The following is a 26,978-nucleotide window of genomic DNA, read 5'->3' on the forward strand; positions in this document are numbered from 1 at the left end:
CATGAGTCGACAAGGGGATCTTGAAGTTATCTTCACGGATTGCCTTGCGTCTTGCAGTCCATATCATCCAGCCTCGTGAACTGAACATACCATATCGTCCCAATCATTCGGAAAATCCAGTTCTTAGCACTTGGTTCCCCCACATAATTCATATGTCCAACCATCTGCTAATTGGAGAGTGCCCATACACTCAAAGCCATGTTACATTCTAGTAGGGAGTGCCTCCAAGAATCAGCTATGTCACGTAAAGAACACGAGCTTGATCCAGCCATATGGCGATGTTCCAGCGCAAATCACCAGTTGGGAGAGGCTGTTGTGGCGATCCAGTTGGGAGAGGCTATTGTGCCAATCGTCACAGAAGAACTCTAATCTTGGAAGGTACCGCCGCCTTCCAGAGAGAACACCAAGCTTTCGAGTCAGCTTCAGAATTGGATAAGCATACATTTCCTTCAAAATAATTCCCTCTATTGATCTTGGTGTTGACAAGCATCTCGTAGGCTGATCTTACCCATTTGCTCGTGAGCCTTGCCTCGGCCCCATATTCAGCTTTCTCTCACACAACTGGACTCGCCAACGAATTATACGGGCCGGGCCTGGAAAATGTCATCCATTTGCTCATGAGTAATGAGCCTTGCCTCGGGCCCATATTCAGGCTTCTTTCACAGGTGCGTGGGTAGTAGGACCAAACCAAACCAAAAAAAAAAAAAAAAAGCAGCCGCCGGCGAGAGGGACGGGGAAGAAAAGGTGCCGTCTTGCCTATAATTTCCAGCGGAGGAGGCGAATCCTAGGAGGCGGAAGAGCACGCCACCGGAGATCGCCATTTCTCCCTCTTCGGCGCTAGGGGAGCCGGAGATCCGTCCCCCGCCGGCGGGGAGCGGAGCGATGCAGACCGCCGCGTCGTGGAGCAAGAGGCTGCGAGGCCACCTCTGCGCCGCGGCTTCGTTCCACTCCACGCCCGTCTCGCCCGCAAAGTGGAAATCCAAGTGGGATTGCAAGGTCCGACCGACCGCCTGAATTCCCTTCCCCCTTCCCATTTGTAGGGAGTCCCCTTCTTTGTTAGGCATGGATAAGGATGGGATGGTCAAATTGGTCTCCGCGATCGATCACCATGTGTGAAATGCGCCACAGGAACAACATCCAAGTTGGCATAGTTTGATGATAATTGTTGGCTCAATTGTATGCTCTAGCAATGCCCAGCTAGTTGGATTTCCTTTTGGTAGCCTGGTAGCCGGGTAGCTACATACATGCATACCACCGCTGCGGTTAGATGCTTATATATTCTGCAACACGCAATTTCGATTCTGAAACTAACCATCTGAGCACGATCCTTAGAACAATAATGAACACTTGAAACTCCCAATTTTGAATAGTATTGAACCACCAACAATCTTGTTGATTACGGCTGATGGGTTTCAGTAGGTTGAGTATGAATGATGAACCTCGTGTGTTATGTGTCACACATCCGATTTTTCTTTATGAACTAGCTTGCTGTATTTGATTTCCGTTACCATTTTCAGTAGTTATAACTTATAATATGCCAAGGACCCTATACGTGAACATTTGACATTTTATCACTTCTGTTCTTATCTTCTCATACATGTATATGTTGCATGCTAACATGACTTTTCTTTTGCCAATTCATTGTGCAGCATGAGCATGGAGAACGGAAGCTGTCCAAGGTATGCCTTGTCAACTGTTATCTGATTGGGAACATGAGGGTCATCAATGTCAAACATACCTGAAGTCCAGATGCTCAAATCACCAGTTTAACTTGATGCCTTAGCCTGATGCAAATGCAAGATAGGAACTAGCACGCTCTGTGGTCAGTATGATTTCAGTTAGTGTCAAACATACTTGGGACTACAGAATGTCAGATCAGCAGTTCTATTTATGAAAGAGAGTCTCCTCTTTGATTTCCATTATGAGAAACCAAGTAGCCTTTGTTACAGATATCTACTAGAACTGAAAAGAAAAAAGAGAAAGCCGATTAAATTGCGACGGGATAAAACCATTAGGACACAACGATAAACATCCTCCCCTTGGCTAGAACTCAAGATTACATCTCTTACAGATTCCTAACAAGACAAAGATTCAGCACCGCAGCAAGCAACCTATCCTTCTGCAAGCTGATATATGAACCAAAAGCATTTTCCTCCCAGTCCTGTACATCCTCCATATTTCTTCAATTTTCTGTAATCAGCTTTTCCTAGGCCTCCATCCATGATCAGCTTTGAAGACTTCACTTGTGACTTGTTGGAACAGTTTTATCCCCCACTTGGCACTTCATTACCGCTTTCTTTGGAAGTTTTGCCTGCAATAAGGACCATAAATTCAGCCAATGACAAATCATATGCATAATCGTATATGGATTATATGTTTTTATTATTGAAACATGCATTGTTTTGGAATTTGCAAATAGTTCAAAATACGGGCAGCTATTCATGCAGTAATAATCATGCACCGAATCAGGCATTGTCCTCCAGCTAAAGGCACATTTCATTACACTCCAAATCAACCTAGCAACCAAGCACTGTAGGAAAAGATGATCTACAGTCGCAGGACATCCACAAAATTGATAAGCATTTGATCCTACACATCCTCTTTACAATAGATTATCTTTTGTCAAAATTCTATTCTTAATAGGCAACCAAAGAAATATCTCGATATGCAAAGGAAGTTTAGTTTTCCACATAAATTTCTGTGGAAACTGAATATTCTACGCAATCATCCTATTGTACATAGACCTGACTGTAAATTTGCCATCCACTGTCAACATCCATCTAACTTTGCCAGGTTGCTATTTTGGAACAGTTTCAGAGAAGATTGCCTGGATACCATCCCATAATTGCTGACTGTTGCCCCATATAGTTCTATAAAATGCCTCATCGCATGGAAAGTAAAATCATTATAGGTTCTGCACATGACTGCCTTACCATTATTAGGTAGCATTCGACACTGGATATTTTAGTATAGTTCTCAACTTCTCATGGGTGCTAACTCTTCAACAGAAATATGAGAGATATGTTGTTCGCCAAAAACGAGCAGAAGGAAAGAAGGCCCTGAAAGATTACCTTCTCTATGGAAAGTCAACACCTCATGTACAGGTGAGTATTTGAGATGTCATTTGGACTTTCTATCTGCAAAGATAAGACTCATAGGAGTTGGCAAAAACACATACCATCCGTTTATTGTTGCTATAGTTTCTGAAGTTTTGTGTTCCCTCCAGAATGATAGTGTGGGCAGCTTTGCCAATTCACACAATCTTCCACGATTCAAAACCTTCAGAAAAAGACCTCAGGATCACAGTTCAACAAAGTCTGGACAAGGAGTGCACCATCAAAGAAAGAGTATGGTTCCCTGATTCCCTCTCAGCATGCATATTTTGCTTCTCGTGTGTCCTGCCTTCAAAATATCAATCTGGTCATTTAGCATTTCTGAATTGTTATGCATAGATTGTATATTACTCTAGTGGTCCCATAGGATTTCTGTCATGCTTTTTTCCATCGTGTGATATTCCTTCTCTGCATATCCTACAACTCAACTACATAGATCCTGATTATATTTTACTATATTATGGTGTTTCCTGTTTAATACAGTGCTTTGTTAAACTTTCATGGGTTATATCAGCCATACTGGGTTATAGCATTGATTCATGCTGTGGGACCATACAGATTCATACCACATTAAATGACACTTAAACTAGCATGTTCTTGTTTGTAGACAAAAAGGACAAGGCGAAATTCTACAATTTTTTCTACGAGACCCGTTACGTGAACCCCGAAAACATTTTTGAAACCATGTTTGGTGAGGAGCGCGGCTTTACTTGGTCCAATATGTCATGGGAGGGTTTTCACTTCAAAGACTCATCGTCTGGATTTAGACGGACCGGTGAATCACGAAGACAAAGAGTTGTAGAAAGCGATAGCGAAGACGAAAGCGACGATGACATGGGTGAAACAACCGGCATCGGCTCACATGCGCACAGGGTCACCCTTGGATTACCAGCATGTGGTCCACTAACCCTAGATGATGTCAAAACAGCGTGAGTTGTTTCCCCTTTCCTCATGGCTCCTCAAATTGTTGTTTGTCTTGTCACTGTTACAAATTTTGTATCAAGTACCACCCCGCTGGTGTTCACCTGAATTACTTGTGGCGTTGGTGCAGCTTCCGCGCATCTGCTCTGAGGTGGCACCCCGACAAACACCCGGGCTCTTCACAGGTAACAAGTTCAATTCTTGTGCGGGTTTAACAACAGTATATATGCCACTGTACTCCATTGCCTTCCAGTCTTAGACGATTTCACTGAGGATATGTTGTTTACATACAATGTTTGCACTTTGCAGGCCGTTGCCGAGGAGAAGTTTAAGCACTGTGTCAACGCATACAACTCTCTCTGCACAGTCCTCAAGGCCGCCTAATCCTGATGTTTATTCCATGGATGGTGTTCTGCAGCTTGCCAACAACACTAGCAGCTGGGCGGTGACCTAGAAGGCAGGAATTTCCCAAGAAACGTTTCATCTCTTGCCCAGAATGATGGACTGGAGGCTCAGAAAGAGTTGAGAGGAGACCCAGAGCTTTCCAATGCATCAGTTGTTTTTTCTTTCAGTATTAATTTGATGATAAAATTTTAAGGCTATATCCAATCAAGCAGACTCCGACAATGAAGGAGGTTGTGTTGTAACATGTACCAGTACAGTTGTAGCAAGATGTAAACCATGATTCATACAATTTCAGTTTCTAAAGCGAAATAAAATGAAAATGTGCGATCACAACTATGATGAGTGACCCAAGCTTCCTTTAATTCGATTACTGTATACAGCTGCTCCTGTGGAGACAAGATATATCTGATGTGATGTGATTGAAAGCAAAGTTGGTCACAATCATGACGGTGGCACCAATTAAGATCCTTCAAATCTAGTAGTTCTCAAACTGTTTAGAACATTCTTCTTCTAACACAGGCACAGGCATCAATCGATCCAATTCTTGCTAATTAAGATGAAAAGAAAGCGAGAAGGAGCTAATGGTGGGGTAGAGGCGGAGCTAGAATGGTAGAGCCTAAAAGCAGAGGTTCTTGCCTAGGGTGAACGAACAGAGAGAATGAGCTAGAGGAGCCTAGAAGCAGAGGATGGCGACTGCGGCGGCGACGGAGAATGCAAAAGTGGCGATGAGGAAGGCGAAGTGGACGGCCCAGCTGCGCCTGAACTTGCCGAGGTACCCCTGATGCGGCTCCTGGTAGGGCACCTCCACGTCGGCCGCCGCCACCACCTCCCCGGCCGACTTGAGCATCCGCAGGCGGTCGGCGGCCAGGGCGAGCGTGAGCTTGTGGCAGCGGCGCTGGTAGCGAAAGCCGTTGAGGCAGCGGAGGTGGTGCGCGACGGCGGCGTAGAAGGCGAGGTGCGCCAGGGAGAGCAGCCCCGCGGGCGCCCAGAGGTGGCGGCACTGGAGCCGGCCGGGGGGCGAGGTGGCCACGCCGGAGAGCAGCATGGAGAGCACGAGCAGGAAGGCCAGGTAGAGGCGCCACAGCTCCTGCTTCTGCGCGTCCGCGCCGCGCTTCTTCTCCACGGTCTTGTCGAAGTGCAGCTGGACCACCGCGCCCAGGGCCTGCGCCGCCGCGTCGCGGGACACCAAGTCCACGCCGCCGGCGCCGATGTAGGACGGCGGCGCTTCCCCCGTCGCCGGCGCCTCCCGCATTCCGGTCACCAGCCGGTGGTGCTGCCCCTGCCGATCCATCTCCGGGCGCGTAGATCCTTTAAAAGTTGTTCTCGGTGTTAGTTGACTGGCTAGCTAGGAGTATTTTACTCTCGGCCGGAGCTAGCTGAGTGTAGTAGTAGTAGCAGCGAAGGAAGGGGAGGAGAGCAGTGAGCAGTGTCGTGGTGTGGCTCTTGTCCTGGCCTGAACCTGATGCAGCCATACAGTACAGATACAGGTAAATCTCATGGATTATTGGATGCTTCTTCCACTGGACCGGACTACCGGAGGGTCATCGTGAACGAAGCCAAGCGATTAAATTTACATTTCATTTTTTTTACCCTTATGTTAAGGAAGAAAACGAAGGAATCATTCACTCTGATGAGATTCAGGAACTGGCAGTCAGGAGGCACGTGGTGAAGCATCTCCGTGAGCAGTCGTGTAGGCTAGCCGTGTATATGTACGATGCATACGTACATACAGTTCACATACTTCTTCTGGTTTTAAATATTTGTCATTAACTTACGGAAAAACATAGGCTACAATATATCTGTTTCGATAAACGCTAAAAATATTCATTAAATCTGCGACAAGCATCGCCGACGAGAAGCTTGGATTTGATCGCTTTTCTCCAGTCCATTTTAGGGTGTTCGATGCTAATTTAAAGAACCTCGATATAATTTTATTTTCTCTTCAGGTCTTCCTTGTAATGTGCATCCACCGCCATTGAAATGAAACTCCTAGTCCTTCGGGACCTTATCCATTAAAAAAAACTCCCAAGCTATGCAAACTGGAGCCCAAACATAGGCGTGCTAGTAATAATATTGTTGTTGCTCAAGAAATTGCCCACTCATTTTCTCTTTTTTCTTGGAATAGCCATGACTTTATGATCAAAATTGATTTGGCTAAAGCTTTTGACAGAATTGAGTGGCATTTTATTGCTTCTGCTCTAGCACGATAAAGGGCTTTATGGCCATTTCATAAATCTTGTGAATGCTTGCATCTCTTCGCCGACTTTTTCTATTATCATTAATGGTCAGTCCTTCGCTCGTTTTAAGAGTAGTAGAGGCATTCGACAGGGATGTCCCCTGTCGATGTATCTTTTTGTCCTTGCAAAGGTAAATGAACTCTCACTGGCCCTACATGACGCTATGCAAGCCAACCATCTATCAGATATTTCTCTTGGACCAAATTGCCCTCTGATTCACTCGTTGATGTTTGCAGATGACTTGTTGGTTTGTGGCAAAGTTAATATGCAGGAGGCTTCCACTATTGCCCAAATATTGGATCAGTTTTGCTACCACTCGGGACAGGTGCCTAACTGGAATAAATCTGCGATCTTTTTTTAGCAAAAATGTTAACTTCCAGGTTAAGCAGGATGTCAAGGAATTCTTCCAGGTACTAGACATTGACAACAACACAATTCATTTGGGCCATCCTCTCATACTTCCAGCCAAGGATAGATCTGCAGCGTACAATTTTGTTTACGATAAATTTAGATCAAAATTGAGTGCCTGTAAAGCTAACAGACTCTCCCATGTAGCCAGGCTTACTCTTATAAAATCGTTGTTTTCGTCTATGTCCAATATTCTTTTTTCAAAGAAATTTCTTACGAAACTCATTGTGATTATTAGAAACTTCTTTTTTTTAGAGCAACCACATATTTCATTAATTGAACACCAAGTTACATGAAGCAACACATGTGGAAACTAAAAGACAAACCGGGATAAAATGATTATCCTGAATTTGCAGATAAAAACCTAAAAGATCGAGAAATACAAAACGATCTCTAGGGTTTGCTGCAACCACCGTAGCCAGCGGCCGCCGTCCAATTCCAACACCGCCGAGACGAACGCAAGAAGAGACGCCGAGCCTCCACCGTTGCAAGATCCAAAAAAGCACCATCGCCAACGAGGCTTTGTGAGTCGATGAACGAGGCCTCGCTGCAAGCAGCGAGGCACATGTCGTTGTGGCACGTCGACCGGGGGACGTCCCCGTGCTGTCTTGGACCAAGATACGCCACCTCCCATCGACAAAGTCGGAGAAGAACGACATAACCACCACCTCCGGACCAACATCTTCGCTCCAGAAGAACCACCTCGCCCCGGCCCCCAGCGCCGTCGTGGATAACGACAAACGCCAGTGACACGTTGAGAAACAGATCTCGCCAGATCTGAAGAACGGCGAGAAGACCAAGCCGCCGACCTGAAAGATCGACAAGCACACGTTGCCAACAACTCCGAGACGCCGCCGTGAAGGTCGCCGCCGGTGTGGGAGTGGAGTTGTGGCAGATTTATTTGCCCGGGCACCGCTCCCACCACCCCAACGACGCACCATAGGAGACAAAAACTAACCCTAACTACTAGGCCAGAACGGAGGAACGAGGTTCCCCCTCCCTCATGCCGCCGCCAGAGCGGCAAGCGGAGGGAGAGGAAACTAGGCCCAACGCCCTGGCCGGAGATTGGGAAGATTGGGGATCGCCGCCACCTCTCAGGAGCGGAAGAGGAAAAACGGTATGTAGCGGGGTGATTATTAGAAACTTCTGGTGTGAAAGAGGAACCCTCTACAAAATGCCTGTGCCTTAGCGCATGGGCATACATTTGTGTAGACAAAAAATTGGGTGGCCTTGGTATTCGAAACTTGCAAGCGATTAACCTGGGGTTTATTCTCTCTTTATGGCCTGGAGGTTGGCAAAGGAGCCTCAGAGCCCAAATCTGCATTCTGGACTGCAATCATTAAGGTCCGTCCTATGTTAATCTCAGCTTCCTTTTATCAAATCTTTGATGGCAGCAACTCAATCTGGAGCTCTCCTTGGTTTAAGGGCTGGGAAACCATTTATGATAATCTAATTATTCAATCTCCTCCTTTGGTGTATCCGGCTGCAGTAAAAGAGCTTTGGCATCCAAACCAGAAAGCTTGGAATGAAACTTCAGTTAATACCCTTTTAAATCCTGAAACTGCCCATGAAATTCTGCAAACTCCTATCATTGATGCAAATGAGCAAGACACGTTAGTTTGGGAGCTAACCCCTGTAGGTACTTGGTCCTCCAAGAGTGCTTACAGGCACTGCTTCAACAACCTCGCTTTCCCTCCAAATCAGCAGCCAAAGGTTGTTCCACAACAAGTCATTGCATTGCTCAATCAGGCTTGGCGGGACAAAGAGATGGTTCCTCTTGTGCAAACGCATTGCTTGGAGACTTCTTTGTAAGGCTCTCCCCACTGGTAAGCTGAGCAAACAGATTTTCCAAACATATAAATGAATATTGCTCTAGGTGTGGATGTATGGAAGCTGAGATGCACATGCTCTTTCTTTGTCCTTTTTTTTTCTAAAGCTGCATGGTTTTGCAATCCTTGGTTTATTAAAACAGAGTTACTTGCTGCAGCTCACAACTCTATTCCTGACACGGTCAATGCTTTGCTTTCCTCTGACCACTCGCAGATAAATACTACAAATCTATATACTTTTTGGTGTATTTTGGAAAGAAATAAATGATACTCTTTTTGGTAGAAAAATTTGAAACCCGCCCAGGTGTTTGCTGCCTTTAACGCCGTTTTGCAGGGAAGTAATATGGAAGGAATGTTGCCGCACGCAGACCAGGCTCAGCCGTGCGAGGATCAACTGCAGCACCTTCACCCTACCATCATGGAGACACACATGTCCACTCTTCCGTTGCAGGTTGCTCAATTTTCTGTGAAGCAACATGGAAGATAGATGGAAACGCTCAACATGCTCCTGCGGGAATTGGAATTTATATACAGGTGAATAATAACCGCCATTTCAAACAGCTACATATCGCAGCCATGCTCCGCCTGCTACATCTTCCCATCAAGCTGAAGCTCTTGCTCTTGTTCTTGCTACCAAACTAGCTGTTGTTATTCAGCTACAAGAGGCTAGTTCTTCACAGATAGTACTATCTTGGCACAAGCGGCTTCTACCAACTACATCTTATCTGTTATGAGCCATTGGGAGATCAGGCCTCAGTTGGCGACCATTCAAGCATCCCCTTCATTTCAAGCAAACAGTGTCAAGCATATCTCAAAAACGCATGAATGTTAAAGCTCATCATTTAGCTAGATTATCTACAAGGATTAACTCTACGTATCAGATGCCTATGTCAGGATGTAGGTGTTTGTCCAGGCAGAGATATCCTCTCTGATCTAAGCTTGAATCCTTTCAAGCTACTTTCCTTTCAAGCTACTTTCTGTAAAATGCTGCTGATTTTAATAAAACCTGTATGTAAGAAAAAACAATAGTTTCTGGCCATAGCTTCTAGCAACTGCTCTGGTGGAGCTCTCCACAGGAATTCACTAGGACACAGAAAATACAATTTAGATGTCTTTTCCAGCTCAAACGCGACATTACTGGTATATCCTCTCGCCAAATCCCATATTACATTCTAATCACCACATAACTTTTTGATTTTATTTTTCAAACGACATAGTGCTCGATTGAAAAAAAAATCTCACATTAAGGTTCGTCTTCCCGCCGCCAACCCCGATCGGTCGATATTCGGCGTAAGGCACCGTCTTCTTCTTCCGGCGAGAGGAACGGGATGCCCCGCCCCAGAAACCCCCAACCCCGAGCCCTATCCTCTCTAGTCGTCGTCCTCATCCTAGAGCCATCCCACACGCTCGAGCAATCCACTCCTCTTGTCTGTGGTCTTGCCACCTCCCCTCCTAGAGCCATCACGCGCGCCCGGGCAGTCCTCTCCTCTTCTCCATTGTCCTGCCATCGTCTCACCGAGGAAGCAATCATTTATTACCCTTTCTTGTCTAGCATTCTTCAACTTCATCCAAGATGTGGTGCTATGTATGATTACCACTTTGCTAGATGCGATGCCGATGAGAACTATATTCCGCTTGGCCATGTGGTCAACAATGGTGGTCGCAACTATGTGGCAGGTGCCAATGGTAGCGTGGACGCAATTTTAATGGCATTGCAGATGCTCTGATGGCTGCCTAAGAGTAGGGTGTAAAAGGTGCAACTAATATACTGCCATGAGAACCTTATATTTCACAGTCGAAGGAAGACGTGTTACATGTAATGATATGTTCAAATTTATTACCATATGGAGAATGTATGTATACACTACCTACAATATCAATGTAATGTAATTCCACTTAAAGCTAGCGAAAATTGCTCAATTGCTGCAACAACAACTCCCAATAATGTTGCTTTCACTTATAACAAGATAGTCATCATTTAAACCCAATCAATAGAACTACAGGTGCATTCAGGCCCTTTCAACATATTTTAGTTACAATTAAAGCTGCACCAGTAACCGAAACATGCGGACATCACACAACTCCAATCTTAAAGCAATTACAATAAAGTACAATCAGCATGCTATAAAACTTAAAATAATATAGCTTTGCTGAGTTGGATGAGAGAGACGAGGAGAGAGAAGAGAAGCAAGCTAGCCAGCTGCAGCGCGTGCTCTTAGACACCTTATGAGATTGCAAGATGGACCATATACATATAAAGTAGTTCATACTTGTATCTAACTATTGTATGAGCTGCCTACAAATAAACTATAGCTGACATGATAAAAATATATAGCCAACTACTAACTCTTGCTCTTATTCTTATAACCTCCAACTGGTAGCCAGGTAGGTATTGATGATTCTGGCAGCTACAGCAGTGAACTATACAACCAACAAATACACCTCTAGCCACCTACTTCTCAATCGGTTCCTCCATGGTGGTTTCACTCTCTGATACCCCAATTTTTTTTGGTGTGAGCACAATCCGTATCCGTGGAGGCAACTTTGTGCATGTTTAAAGAAGTGCAACCCGCAAAATATCTTTTTGCCTGGCCCATGTGTGCTCTAGAATCCATGATCTGACCATGTGTGCTCATTTTTTTGGTTTCTTGTTAAAAACTTACAAAGTTTGGTTACGTGAAAAAAAATGTTATGGATAAATTACTGTTATGGATAAATTAAGTCTGAACCACACATGTTTTCTTTCTCCTCTAAATAAATTACTATGTGTATTGACTACCTACTCTGACCAGATCGAAGTTTATTCCTCTAGCTGCCACCGCCCCTCTGCTTAGGTGATCTAGGGTTCCCACACCACCACATCCCTCTCCGTTGGTAGATTTCCAGCCTCCTCCGCCTCTACTAGAACTACCAGCGGGAGTGTGCGGGTAGGCAGCGATGTACCTGTGGGAGCCACATGTAACCGTCCTAAGGAATTAGGTAGGCATCCACTTGTTCGCCGCTTCACCCTTCCGATAGTGGTGGCTTTGGCGGCCCTCCTCGGTGTGTGCACAATAAAATCCAACAAGGCGATAGGGTGAGGTGCATGTATTTGTTGTCTGTTGCTTCGGCCCTGATACGTCTCCGACGTATCGATAATTTCTTATGTTCTATGCCATATTATTGATGATACCTACATGTTTTATGCACACTTTATGTCATATTCGTGCATTTTCTGGAACTAACCTATTAACAAGATGCCGAAGTGCCGGTTCTCGTTTTCTGCTGTTTTTGGTTTCAGAAATCCTAGTAACAAAATATTCTCGGAATTGGACGAAACGAAGACCCGTGGGCCTATTTTTCCACGGAGCTTCCGGAAGACCGAAGAACACACGAAGTGGGGCCACGAGGTGGCCAGACCATAGGGCGGCGCGGCCCGGGTCTTGGCCGCGCCGACCTATGGTGTGGGCCCCTCGTCCGGCCCCCGACTCGCCCTTCCGCCTACTTAAAGCCTCCGTCGCGAAACCCCCGATGCGAAAAATCACGATACGGAAAACCTTCACCGAGACGCCGCCGCCGCCGATCCCATCTCGGGGGATTCTGGAGATCTCCTCCGGCACCCTGCCGGAGAGGGGATTCATCTCCCGGCGGACTCTACACCGACATGGTCTCCTCCGGAGTGATGAGTGAGTAGTTCACCCTCGGACTATGGGTCCATAGCAGTAGCTAGATGGTTGTCTTCTCCTCATTGTGCTTCATTGTTGGATCTTGTGAGCTGCCTAACATGATCAAGATCATCTATCCGTAATTCTATATGTTGTGTTTGTCGGGATCCGATGGATAGAGAATACCATGTCATGTTAATTATCAAGTTATTATACATGTGTTGTTTATGATCTTGCATGCTCTCCGTTTCTAGTAGAGGCTCGGCCAAGTTTTTACTTTTAACTCCAAGAGGGAGTACTTATGCTCGATAGTGGGTTCATGCCCGCATTGACACCAGGACAGATGACGTGAAAGTTCTAAGGTTGTGTTGTGTCGTTGCCACTAGGGATAAAACATTGGCGCTATGTCCGAGGATGTAGTTGCTTGATTACATTACGCACCATACTTAATGCAATTGTCCGTTGTTTAGCAACTTAATACTGGAGGGGGTTCGGATGATAACTCGAAGGTGGACTTTTTAGGCATAGATGCAGCTTGGATGGCGGTCTATGTACTTTGTCGTAATGCCCAATTAAATCTCACTATACTTATCATGTCATGTATGTGCATTGTTATGCCCTCTCTATTTGTCAATTGCCCGATCGTAATTTGTTCACCCAACATGCTTTTATCTTATGGGAGAGACACCTCTAGTGAACCGTGGACCCCGGTCCATTCTTTTAATATTGAAATACAAATCTGCTTGCAATACTTGTTCTTTACTGTTTTCTTGCAAACAATCATCTTCCACACAATACGGTTAACCCTTTGTTACAAGCAAGCCGGTGAGATTGACAACCTCACTGTTTCGTTGGGGCAAAGTACTTTGGTTGTGTTGTGCGGGTTCCACGTTGGCGCCGGAATCTCCGGTGTTGCGCCGCACTACATCCCGCCGCCATCAACCTTCAACGTGCTTCTTGACTCCTCATCGGTTCGATTAAACCTTGGTTTCTAACTGAGGGAAACTTGCCGCTGTGCGCATCACACCTTCCTCTTGGGGTTCCCAACGGACGTGTCAACTACACGCATCAAGCAAATTTCTGGCGCCGTTGCCGGGGAGATCAAGACACGCTGCAAGGGGAGTCTCCACCTCTCAATCTCTTTACTTTGTTTTTGTCTTGCTTTATTTTATTTACTACTTTGTTTGCTATACTTATATCAAAACACAAAAAAATTAGTTGCTATTTACTTTGTTTACTATCTTGTTTGCTATAAAAAAAAACACAAAAAAATTAGTTACTTGCATTTACTTTACTTATTTCATCATGTTTCCTTTTAATTTTACCACAAAGAACATACCGGTAGGACAAGGGTCTATAATTGGGAGGAACAATATAGAAGAATTTTTCACCCATGTTAGTACCGTTGAAGATTTTGAAGATAGACACTTGGTAGAACTTGCTCCTACTTATGAAATTGCTGCTGTCTGCTTTAGTCCGCTTGTTGGAAACTAAATTTGTTAATCTCAATCCTATAATCCAACACATGTTTCTTACACTTGGTGATTTGGAAGAGGGGGAAAAGAAAGATTTTGTTTTAGAAACCCTTCTTAGAGAATTTGGTGGTCTAGCAAGAGAGGCTAGAAAGGTCTTTGCTAAATTTAATATGCTTGGTTCTCATACTAATTTTGTTAGCCTTCTTGAAAAAATGGATATGGATAGGATAAGGTACACTAATAATGCTAATGCTGGTGGGGAGATCAAAGCACCAATACCATGTAAACTCCTAGCTATGAATGATGCACTAGAACATAACTATGCTTGGCTTATTCCTGAAAATTTGTTTGATGAGAGTAGCAAGCCCAAGACTAATGAAAAGGGAGACGCTGAAACTTATGTATCCAATATACTATGCATGGTTGAGAAAACTCCAAACCCCGCTATAGGTGCACCACCCTTCGATAATACTTGAGTTACACTTTCTGCGCCTAGCTGAAAGGCGTTAAAGAAAAGCGCTTATGGGAGACAACCCATGTTTTTACTCCAGATATTTTTGTTTTATATTTGTGTCTTGGAAGTTGTTTACTACTGTAGCAACCTCTCCTTATCTTATTTTTGAGTTTTGTTGTGCCAAGTAAAGTCTTTGATAGAAAAGTAAGTACTAGATTTGGATTACTGCGCAGTTCCAGATTTCTTTGTTCGTCACGAATCTGGGTCTATCTCCTCGTAGGTAGCTCGAGAAAATTACGCCAATTTACGAGCATGATCCTCAGATATGTACGCAACTTTCATTCAATTTGAGCATTTTCGTTTGAGCAAGTCTGGTGGCCTAATAAAATCCATCTTTACGGACTTGCTCTGTTTTGGCAGATTCTGTCTTTTATTTCGCATTGCCTCTTTTGCTATGTTGGATGAATTTCTTTGATCCACTAATGTCCAGTAGCTTTATGCAATGTCCAGAAGTGTTAAGAATGATTGTGTCACCTCTCGAACATGTGAATTTTTATTATGCACTAACCCTCTAATGAGTTGTTTCGAGTTTGGTGTGGAGGAAGTTTTCAAGGATCAAGAGAGGAGTATGATGCAATATGATCAAGGAGAGTGAAAGCTCTAAGCTTGGGGATGCCCCGGTGGTTCACCCCTGCATATTATAAGAAGACTCAAGCGTCTAAGCTTGGGGATGCCCAAGGCATCCCCTTCTTCATCGACAACATTATCAGGTTCCTCCCCTGAAACTATATTTTTATTCCATCACATCTTATGTACTTTGCTTGGAGCGTCGGTTTGTTTTTGTTTTTTGTTTTGTTTGAATAAAATGGATCCTAGCATTCACTTTATGGGGGAGAGACACGCTCCGCTGTTGCATATGGACAAATATGTCCTTAGTCTCTACTCATAGTATTCATGGCGAAGTTTCTTCTTCGTTAAATTGTTATATGGTTGGAATTGGAAAATGCTACATGTAGTAATTCTAAAATGTCTTGGATAATTTGATACTTGGCAATTGTTGTGCTCATGTTTAAGCTCTTGCATCATATACTTTGCACCCATTAATGAAGAAATACTTAGAGCTTGCTAATTTGGTTTGCATATTTGGTTTCTCTAGAGTCTAGATAACATCTAGAATTGAGTTTTGAACAACAAGGAAGACGGTATGGAGTCTTATAATGTTTACCATATGTCTTTTATGTGAGTTTTGCTGTACCGTTCATCCTTGTGTTTGTTTCAAATAGCCTTGCTAGCCTAAACCTTGTATCGAGAGGGAATACTTCTCATGCATCCCAAATACTTGAGCCAACCACTATGCCATTTGTGTCCACCATACCTACCTACTACATGGTATTTATCCGCCATTCCAAAGTAAATTGCTTGAGTGATACCTTTAAAATTCCATCATTCACCTTTGCAATATATAGCTCATGGGACAAATAGCTTAAAAACTATTGTGATATTGAATATGTACTTATGCACTTTATCTCTTATTAAGTTGCTTGTTGTGAGATAACCATGTTTACGGGGACGCCATCAACTATTCTTTGTTGGATATCATGTGAGTTGCTATGCATGTCCGTCTTGTACGAAGTAAGAGAGATCTACCACCTTCATGGTTGGAGCATGCATATTGTTAGAGAAGAACTTTGGGCCGCTAACTAAAGCCATGATTCATGGTGGAAGTTTCGAGTTTGGACATATATCCTCAATCTCATATGAGAATAATAATTGTTGCCACATGCTTATGCATTAAAGAGGAGTCCATTATCCGTTGTCCATGTTGTCCCGGTATGGATGTCTAAGTTGAGAATAATCAAAAGCGAGAAATCCAAAATGCGAGCTTTCTCCTTAGACCTTTGTACAGGCGGCATGGAGGTACCCCATTGTGACACTTGGTCAAAACATGTGCATTGCAAAGATCCGGTAGTCCAAGCTAATTAGGACAAGGTGCGGGCACTATTAGTATACTATGCATGAGACTTGCAACTTGTAAGATATAACTTTCATAACTCATATGCTTTATTACTACCGTTGACAAAATTGTTTCATGTTTTCAAAAATAAAAGCTCTAGCACAAATATAACAATCGATGCTTTCCTCTTTGAAGGACCATTCTCTTTACTTTTATGTTGAGTCAGTTCACCTATTTCTCTCCACCTCAAGAAGCAAACACTTGTGTGAACTGTGCATTGATTCCTACATACTTGCATATTGTACTTGTTATATTACTCTATGTTGACTATTATCCATGAGATATACATGTTACAAGTTGAAAGCAACCGCTGAAACTTAATCTTCCTTTGCGTTGCTTCAATACCTTTACTTTGATTTATTGCTTTATGAGTTAACTCTTATGCAAGACTTATTAATACTTGTCTTGAAGTACTATTCATGAAAAGTCTTTGCTTTATGATTCACTTGTTTACTCATGTCATTACCATTGTTTTGATCGCTGCATTCACTACATATGTTTACAAATAGTATGATCAAGGTTATGATGGCATATCACTTCGAAATTATCTTTGTTATCGTTTTACTCGCTCGGGACGAGCGAGAACTAAGCTTAGGGATGCTTGATACGTCTCCGACGTATCGATAATTTCTTATGTTCTATGCCATATTATTGATGATACCTACATGTTTTATGCACACTTTATGTCATATTCGTGCATTTTACGGAACTAACCTATTAACAAGATGCCGAAGTGCCGGTTCTGTTTTCTCGCTGTTTTGGTTTCAGAAATCCTAGTAACAAAATATTCTCGGAATTGGACGAAACGAAGACCCAGGGGCCTATTTTTCCACGGAGCTTCCACAAGACCGAAGAACACACGAAGTGGGGCCACGAGGTGGCCAGACCATAGGGCGGCGCGGCCCAGGTCTTGGCCGCGCCGACCTATGGTGTGGGCCCCTCGTCTGCCCCGACTCTGCCCTTCCGCCTACTTAAAGCCTCCGTCGCGAAACCCCGATGCGAAAAACCACGATACGGAAAACCTTGCCGAGACGCCGCCGCCGCCGATCCCATCTCGGGGGATTACGGGAGATCTCCTCCGGCACCCTGCCGGAGAGGGATTCATCTCCCGGAGGACTCTACACCGCCATGGTCGCCTCCGGAGTGATGAGTGAGTAGTTCACCCCGGACTATGGGTCCATAGCAGTAGCTAGATGGTTGTCTTCTCCTCATTGTGCTTCATTGTTGGATCTTGTGAGCTGCCTAACATGATCAAGATCATCTATCCGTAATTCTATATGTTGTGTTTGTCGGGATCCGATGGATAGAGAATACCATGTCATGTTAATTATCAAGTTATTATACATGTGTTGTTTATGATCTTGCATGCTCTCCGTTTCTAGTAGAGGCTCTGGCCAAGTTTTTGTTATAAAAGCGACAAGCAAATAACGAAGAACGAAACAAGAACACACGCAGGGGACACAAGATTTAACGTGGAAAACCCCTTCCAACAAAGAAGGGGAAAAAACCACGGGCGCCAGCCAGCAAAACTTCACTATATCGGGAGGTGTTTACAAACGCCGTGGGTTATCTTATAATCTGATAAACCCTAGCCGGCGGCTTACAAGATGTATATATAGGCGGTGCCAACGATCCGTACCGTACTGCGGACGACGGCACCTACGTTCCGGCTCAGTCAGAAGTTAGCCTCCCTTTAGTATATGAATTTGGATCACAATACAACAAACTCCACCTTGAGACAAATTCCATCTTGTAGCATGAACTTCAACAATCTCCTGAACAGACAAAGGAAAAACACTTGCTGGCGCCAACAGCCACTTGGGCTAAACAGTTATACCAACCAAGCTCGAGCAAAGCTCAAACTTGGAAACAGGAACTGGCTTTGTCATCATATCAGCAGGATTATCATGAGTACTTATCTTGCATACCTTCAGTTTACCTTTAGCAACAATGTCGCGAATATAATGGTACTTGATATCAATGTGCTTTGTCCTCTCATGGAACATTTGATCTTTAGTAAGGTATATTGCACTTTGACTGTCGGAAAACAAGTTAATGCAAGAATCATCTCCACAAAGCTCAAGCATACAAACCTTTCAACCAAACGAGACTCTTTGCCAGACTTCATTAATTGCTATATATTCTGCTTCGGTCGTAGATTGGGCAACAACAGATTGTAACGTTGCCTTCCAACTCACGAGCACATCCACCAACAGTGAACACATAACCTGTGAGGGATCTTCTCTTATCCAAATCGGCAGCAAAATCTGAATCCACATAGCCAACGAGTCCCTCACCGGTCTTGCCAAACTTCAAACAAGCTTTGGATGTGCCACGAAGGTACCCGAAAATCCACCGAACAGCTCTCCAATATTCTTTACCGGGATCAGCAAGATATCGACCGACCAAACTCATAGCATAGGATAAATCGGGACGAGAACAAACCATGGCATACATCAAGGAACCAACGAGCACTAGAATATGGAACTCGAGACATGTACTCAATATCTTCATCGGTACTAGGACATTGCAATGCCGACAATTTGAAGTGGGAAGCAATTGGTGTACTAACAGACTTTGCATCATGCATATTAAAACGATGAAGAACTTTCCGAATGTAATTTTGCTGACTAAGAAATAACACACTAGATTTTACTGTCTCTTGTAATTTCCATACCTAGTATTTTCTTAGCAGCACCAAGATCCTTCATCTCAAACTCACTACTTAATTGTGCTTTCAAAATAGTGATCTCTTTCTTGCTCTTGGCAGCAATCAACATATCATCAACATATAACAACAAGTATATTGGTGATCCATTAACAAACTTGATATAAACACAACTATCATACTTAGATCTCTTAAACTCATGTGCAAGCATAAATGAATCAAACCTTTTGTACCACTTGTCTTGGAGACTGTTTCGGACCATAAAGGGACCTCTTCAACTTGCAAACAAGATCCTCCTTACCGGGCACAACAAAACCTTCGAGGTTGGTCCATGTATATCTCCTCCTCAAGCTCACCATGCGGAAAAGCAGTCTTTACATCTAGCTGCTCAAGCTCAAGATCACGCATAGCCACAATACCAAAGAATGCACGAATGGAACTATGCTTCACAACCGGAGAGAATACATCATTATAATCAATACACTGGAATTTGGCTGAAACCTTTTGCTACTAACCTTGCCTTAAACCTCGGAGGCTCACTAGGAGACAAACCTTCCTTTCTTTTAAATATCCACTTACGACGGACAGCCTTCTTTTGTTTAGGCAAGGGCACAACATCCCATGTGCCATTCTTGTCAAGCGATTGCATCTCCTCTTGCATAGCGAAATCCACTTCACGTGGTCAACGGATGCAACGGCCTCGGTATATGTAGCGGGTTCGGTACCATGCTCCACCCGTTCAGCACAACTCAAAGCATGAGCAACAAGATTACATTCTTCAATTAAACGAGGACGTGGACCTTTGTTACGCCTCGGTCTATCAGCAACAATGGAACTATTTGTTTGCTGCAAAACAGGTGGTGAGTGCTCGAACAACGGTGTTATCAATTTCAGCAACATCATTTTCTTTCTCCTCCACGTGCTCCACCTGCACGCTAATCCTCTGTTGTTCATCATCGAATTATCGGAAAAATCAACGAGCATCAGTAACATCTATAGATGAACTCTTATAAAACATAACAGACCTCATTAAAGACAACATTCCTGCTATGCAAAACTTTCTTAGTTTCGGGATTCCATAACTTGTATGCCTTAACTCCTGAACCATAACCAAGAAACACACACTTAACAGCCACGGGCTCTAGCTTTCCATTATCAACATGAGCATAAGCGATGTAACCGAAAACTCTCAAGCTGTGAATAATCAGCAGGTGAACCAGACCATACCTCAATAGGAGTTTTCTTATCAAGCGGAATACAAGGTGACCTGTTTATCAAGTAACATGCGGTGGAGGCTGCTTCAGCCCAGAAACGTCTATGCATACCGGCATTAGACAACATGCAGCGAGCCTTGGAGATGATGGTTCTGTTCATCCTCTCCGCCACACCATTCTGCTGAGGAGTATATGGGATGGTGTGGTGCACGACAATGCCTTCATCGCTGCAATAATCATTGAAAACGTAGAACAAAACTCCATGCCATTGTCGATACTGAAGCAATTTAACTTTCTTTTCGTTTGCTTCTCTACCATAACTTTCCACTTTCTAAAAGCATCAAACACATCAGATTTATGTTTCGGAAAGAAAGGCCACACTTTTCGGAGTAATCATCTATGATAGTAAGCATGTAGTTTGCACCACCAAGAGAAGTCTTGCGGGAAGGTCCCCACACATCAGCATGCACATAATCTAAAATCCCTTTGGTGGTATGAACGGAAGCATTGAATTTAACTCTTTTATGCTTACCAAAAATGCAGTGCTCACAGAACTCAAACTTACTCAAATTGCAGACCATCTAGCAGGTCTCTCCTGTGCAATTCTGCCATGCCATGTTCACTCATATGTCCAAGACGCATATGCCACATATTAGTTTTACTAGGTTCATCGGGAATAACAGCGACGGCAATACCGGATAAAGTGCTACCTCTAAGAACATATAACTTTGCGAGAATTCATATCACCAATCATGTGAACGAGAGAACCTTTTGTTACCTTCGAACTCCGCGAGAACCGGAGTGTTTGTACCCGTCAACATCAAGGGTACCGAGAGAGATCAGATTTCCGGCCATGCCGGTATGTGTCTAACATCCGTCGAGTGCGTGTCATGCCATCATGCATCTTGATCCGAACGGAGCCAATGCCCACGATCTCACGTGGGTTGTTATCTCCCATACGCACAACATCTCCACTCCGCACAAACTCATAAGAACTGAACCGAGTCTTTGTTACGAGCAAATATGAAACGAACATGCGAATCAAGGATCCACTCATCATTACCGGAAACACAACCAGCAAAAACAACTAGGCAATCGCCATCCGAATTATCACCGGAAACAACGGCAGCCTTACCATCACCCTCAGATTTGTTTTTCGGTTGGTAGGTACCGTTTCTTTTCTCTTTGTTCGCAACTTCCAAGCAATCATCAATATTATGGCTAGTTTTCTTACAATACTTGCAGAACTTACCATCTCGTCCCTTGGACTTTGAGCGACCTCTGTCGGTCTTGCTCTTATCTCTCGTTGTAGTTGTTGTTTCTGTTCTCGGTCCTGCCTCGGACCTGCAGGTGCCTCTCGCCTTAGATGACGAACCCTCCGACTGCACCATAGATTTCATCTTTTCCCTCTCGTTGGAGGGCCTCATAAACTTCGGCAAGGGTTAGTTCATCACGACTTGTATAACAAGGTGTCTCGAAAATTCGCAAAAGAATTAGGCAACGAGACTAACGAGTATAAGAGCTAGATCCTCATCATCATATTTTACCTCCATGGATAGCAAATCGAAACGATCTCTTTAAAGATCGATAGGTGATTCATCATTGACGCACCTTCTTGCAGCTTGTGCGAGAACAACTTCATCTTCACGTGCATCTTATCGGTTAGATCTTTGGACATGCGAGATCGATTCCAGTTTCAACCACTAGCCGTGCTTGGATTTCTCAGCCAGCACTTCCTGCAAGATATTGTTGGATAGATGAAGCTGAATTAATGAAAAAGCCTTACGGTCTTTCCTCTTTTCATCGTCGGTCCAGGTCTTGGCATCTTTCTTGCCAAATCCATCAAGAGCTTCATCCAGATCAGAAGATTGGGTAAGTATCGCCCTCATCTTCACTTGCCACGAGAGAAAATCTTGTGGTGTAATCCAGTACTGCGGTAGATCGAACTTCAAGGAAGACATGTCGCAAAACCCTAGATTGAAACACGGGCTCGATACCACTTGTTATAAATGCGACAAGCAAATAACGAAGAACGAAACAAGAACACACGCAGGGGACACAAGATTTAACGTGGAAAACCCCTTCCAACAAAGAAGGGGAAAAAACCACGGGCGCCAGGCCAGCAAAACTTCACTATATCGGGAGGTGTTTACAAACGCCGTGGGTTATCTTATAATCCTGATAAACCCTAGCCGGCGGCTTACAAGATGTATATATAGGCGGTGCCAACGATCCGTGCCGTACCGCGGGGCGGCCGCCCCCGCACCCCCTCGCTGCGGCGTCCCTGCAGGGCACGACGTATGGGCTTCCGGCGACGGGCCGAAGCGTAGCGTAGTCAGAAGTTAGCCTCCCTTTAGTATATGAATTTGGATCACAATACAACAAACTCCACCTTGAGACAAATTCCATCTTGTAGCATGAACTTCAACAATCTCCTGAACAACAAAGGAAAAACACTTGCTGGCGCCAACGACCACTTGGGCTAAACAAGTTATACCAACCAAGCTCGAGCAAAGCTCAAACTTGGAAACATGAACCTGGCTTTGTCATCATATCAGCGGATTATCATGAGTACTTATCTTGCATACCTTCGGTTTACCTTTAGCAACAATGTCGCGAATATAATGGTACTTGATATCAATGTGCTTTGTCCTCTCATGGAACATTTGATCTTTAGTAAGGTATATTGCACTTTGACTGTCGAGAAAACAAGTTAATGCAAGAATCATCTCCACAAAGCTCAGCATGACAAACCTTTCAACCAAACAGGACTCTTTGCCGACTTCATTAATTGCTATATATTACGCTTCGGTCGTAGATTGGGCAACAACAGATTGTAACGTTGCCTTCCAACTCACGAGCACATCCACCAACGAGTGAACACATAACCCGTGAGGGATCTTCTCTTATCCAAATCGGCAGCAAAATCTGAATCCACATAGCCAACGAGTCCCTCACCGGTCTTGCCAAACTTCAAACAAGCTTTGGATGTGCCACGAAGGTACTGAAAATCCACCGAACAGCTCTCCAATGTTCTTTACCAGGATCGAGCAAGATATCGGCTGACCAAACTCATAGCATAGGATAAATCAGGACGAGAACAAACCATGGCATACATCAAGGAACCAACGAGCACTAGAATATGGAACTCGAGACATGTACTCAATATCTTCATCGGTACTAGGACATTGCAATGCGACAATTTGAAGTGGGAAGCAATTGGTGTACTAACGGACTTTGCATCATGCATATTAAAACGATGAAGAACTTTCGAATGTAATTTTGCTGACTAAGAAATAACACACTAGATTTTCTCGTCTCTTGTAATTTCCATACCTAGTATTTTCTTAGCAGCACCAAGATCCTTCATCTCAAACTCACTACTTAATTGTGCTTTCAAAATAGTGATCTCTTTCTTGCTCTTGGCAGCAATCAACATATCATCAACATATAACAACAAGTATATTGGTGATCCATTAACAAACTTGATATAAACACAACTATCATACTTAGATCTCTTAAACTCATGTGCAAGCATAAATGAATCAAACCTTTTGTACCACCTGTCTTGGAGACTAGTTTCGGACCATAAAGGGACCTCTTCAACTTGCAAACAAGATCCTCCTTACCAGTGCACAACAAAACCTTCAGGTTGGTCCATGTATATCTCCTCCTCAAGCTCACCATGCAGAGAAGCAGTCTTTACATCTAGCTGCTCAAGCTCAAGATCACGCATAGCCACAATACCAAAGAATGCACGAATGGAACTATGCTTCACAACCGGAGAGAATACATCATTATAATCAATACCGGAATTTGGTCGAAACCTTTTGCTACTAACCTTGCCTTAAACCTCGGAGGCTCACTAGGAGACAAACCTTCCTTTCTTTTAAATATCCACTTACAGCGGACAGCCTTCTTTTGTTTAGGCAAGGGCACAACATCCCATGTGCCATTCTTGTCAAGCGATTGCATCTCCTCTTGCATAGCGAGAAATCCACTTCACGTGGTCAACGGATGCAACGGCCTCGGTATATGTAGCGAGTTCGGCACCATGCTCCACCTGTTCAGCACAACTCAAAGCATGAGCAACAAGATTACATTCTTCAATTAAACGAGGACGTGGACCTTTGTTACGCCTCGGTCTATCGGCGAGCAATGGAACTATTTGTTTGCTGCAAAACAGGTGGTGAGTGCTTTGAACAACAGTTGTTATCATTTTCAGCAACATCATTTTCTTGCTCCTCCACGTGCTCCACCTGCACGCTAATCCTCCGTTGTTCATCATCGTAATTATCGAGAAAATCAACAGCATCGTTAACATCTATAGATGAACTCTTATAAAACATAACAGCCTCATTAAAGACAACATTCCTGCTATGCAAAACTTTCTTAGTTTCGAGATTCCATAACTTGTATGCCTTAACTCCTGAACCATAACCAAGAAACACACACTTAACAGCCCTGGGCTCTAGCTTTCCATTATCAACATGAGCATAAGCGATTGCAACCGAAAACTCTCAACTATGAATAATCAGCAGTGAACCGGACCATACCTCAATAGGAGTTTTCTTATCAAGCGGAATACAAGGTGACCTGTTTATCAAGTAACAGGCGGTGGAGGCTGCTTCAGCCCAGTAAACGTCTATGCATACCGGCATTAGACAACATGCAGCGAGCCTTGGAGATGATGGTTCTGTTCATCCTCTCCGCCACACCATTCTGCCGAGGAGTATATGGGATGGTGTGATGCCCGACAATGCCTTCATCGCTGCAATAATCATTGAAAACTAGTAGAACAAAACTCCATGCCATTGTCAATACGAAGCAATTTAACTTTCTTTTCTGTTTGCTTCTCTACCATAACTTTCCACTTTCTAAAAGCATCAAACACATCAGATTTATGTTTCAGAAAGAAAGGCCACACTTTTCTGGAGTAATCATCTATGATAGTAAGCATGTAGTTTGCACCACCAAGAGAAGTCTTGCGGGAAGGTCCCCACACATCAGCATGCACATAATCTAAAATCCCTTTGGTGGTATGAACGGAAGCATTGAATTTAACTCTTTTATGCTTACCAAAAATGCAGTGCTCACAGAACTCAAACTTACTCAAATTGCAGCCATCTAGCATGTCTCTCCTGTGCAATTCTGCCATGCCATGTTCACTCATATGTCCAAGACGCATATGCCACATATTAGTTTTACCAGGTTCATCAGGAATAACGAGCAGCAGCAATACCGGATAAAGTGCTACCTCTAAGAACATATAACTTTGCAGTAATTCATATCACCAATCATGTGAACGAGAGAACCTTTTGTTACCTTCAGAACTCCGCGAGAACCGGAGTGTTTGTACCGTCAACATCAAGGGTGCCGAGAGAGATCAGATTTCTGGCCATGCCGGTATGTGTCTAACATCTGTCGAGTGCGTGTCATGCCATCATGCATCTTGATCCGAGACGGAGCCAATGCCCACGATCTCACGTGGGTTGTTATCTCCCATACGCACAACATCTCCACTCGCACAAACTCATAAGAACTGAACCGGTCTTTGTTACGACAAATATGAAACGAACATGCGAGAATCGAGGATCCACTCATTATTACCGAAACACAACCAGCAAAAACAACTAGGCAATCGCCATCCGAATTATCACCGGAAACAACAACAGCCTTACCATCACCCTCGGATTTGTTTTTCGGTTGGTAGGTACCGTTTCTTTTCTCTTTGTTACGCAACTTCCAGACAATCATCAATATTATGGCTAGTTTTCTTACAATACTTGCAGAACTTACCATCTCGTCCCTTGGACTTTGAGCGACCTCAGTCGGTCTTGCTCTTATCTCTGTTGTATTAGTTGTAGTTATTGTTTCTGTGATCTGTCCTGCCTCGGACCTGCAGTGCTTCTGCCTTAGATGACGAACTCTCTGCATGCACCATAGATTTCGTCTTTTCCATCTGCTGGAGGGCCTCATAAACTTCAGCAAGGGTTAGTTCATCATGGTTGTATAACAAAGTGTTTCGAAAATTCGCAAAAGAATTAGGCAATGAGACTCATAATTTACCTCCATGGATAGCAAATCAGAAACGATCTCTCTAAAGATCAATAGGTAATTCATCATTGACGCACCTTCTTGCAGCTTGGCGAGAACAACATCAACTTCACGTGCATCTTACTGGTTAGATCTTTGGACATGCAGATCGATTCCAGTTTCAACCACAAGCGCGCATTGCGGATTTCTCAGACCGAGCACTTCCTGCAAGATATTGTTGGATAGATGAAGCTGAATTAATGAAAAAAGCCTTACGGTCTTTTCCTCTTTTCATCGTCGGTCCAGGTCTTGGCATCTTTCTTGCCAAATCCATCAAGAGCTTCATCCGGATCAGAAGATTGGGTAAGTATCGCCCTCATCTTCACTTGCCACGAAGAAAATCTTATGTGGTGTAATCCAGTTGCGGTAGATCGAACTTCAAGGAAGACATGTCGCAAAACCCTAGATTGAAACACGGGCTGCCTGATACCACTTGTTATAAATGCGACAAGCAAATAACGAAGAACGAAACAAGAACACACGCGGGGACACAAGATTTA

General features: G+C 43.8%; 2 protein-coding genes across 2 annotated transcripts; one reads left to right on the forward strand and one right to left on the reverse strand.

The window, feature by feature from the left end:
• Positions 1–837: 837 nt before the first annotated feature.
• On the forward strand, positions 838–4,772 carry LOC124677888. Its single transcript, XM_047213834.1, has 7 exons — positions 838–996; positions 1,650–1,679; positions 3,009–3,104; positions 3,227–3,347; positions 3,721–4,042; positions 4,165–4,219; positions 4,344–4,772. The coding sequence occupies exons 1-7, from the start codon at positions 883–885 to the stop codon at positions 4,416–4,418; spliced, it is 813 nt and encodes a 270-aa protein (XP_047069790.1). The 5' UTR covers positions 838–882; the 3' UTR covers positions 4,419–4,772.
• A 254-nt stretch (positions 4,773–5,026) lies between these two features.
• LOC124670986 lies at positions 5,027–5,730 on the reverse strand. The gene has a single exon (XM_047207439.1). It carries the CDS (start codon positions 5,728–5,730, stop codon positions 5,113–5,115), a length of 618 nt encoding a protein of 205 aa, XP_047063395.1. The 3' UTR covers positions 5,027–5,112.
• Positions 5,731–26,978: the final 21,248 nt, after the last annotated feature.

The sequence above is a fragment of the Lolium rigidum genome, chromosome 7 (genome assembly GCF_022539505.1).
Source record: "Lolium rigidum isolate FL_2022 chromosome 7, APGP_CSIRO_Lrig_0.1, whole genome shotgun sequence".
NCBI lineage: Eukaryota > Viridiplantae > Streptophyta > Magnoliopsida > Poales > Poaceae > Lolium > Lolium rigidum.

What these genes read in the sequence shown, in the direction of transcription:
- LOC124677888 (XM_047213834.1), top strand. Translation starts at nt 883, where the DNA reads ATGCAGACCGCCGCGTCGTGGAGCAAGAGGCTGCGAGGCCACCTCTGC. An exon ending in CTAGATGATGTCAAAACAGC is followed by an intron (nt 4,043 to 4,164) that starts GTGAGTTGTTTC and finishes GCGTTGGTGCAG; the next exon opens with CTTCCGCGCATCTGCTCTGA. An exon ending in AACACCCGGGCTCTTCACAG is followed by an intron (nt 4,220 to 4,343) that starts GTAACAAGTTCA and finishes TGCACTTTGCAG; the next exon opens with GCCGTTGCCGAGGAGAAGTT.
- LOC124670986 (XM_047207439.1), bottom strand. Translation starts at nt 5,730, where the DNA reads ATGGATCGGCAGGGGCAGCACCACCGGCTGGTGACCGGAATGCGGGAG.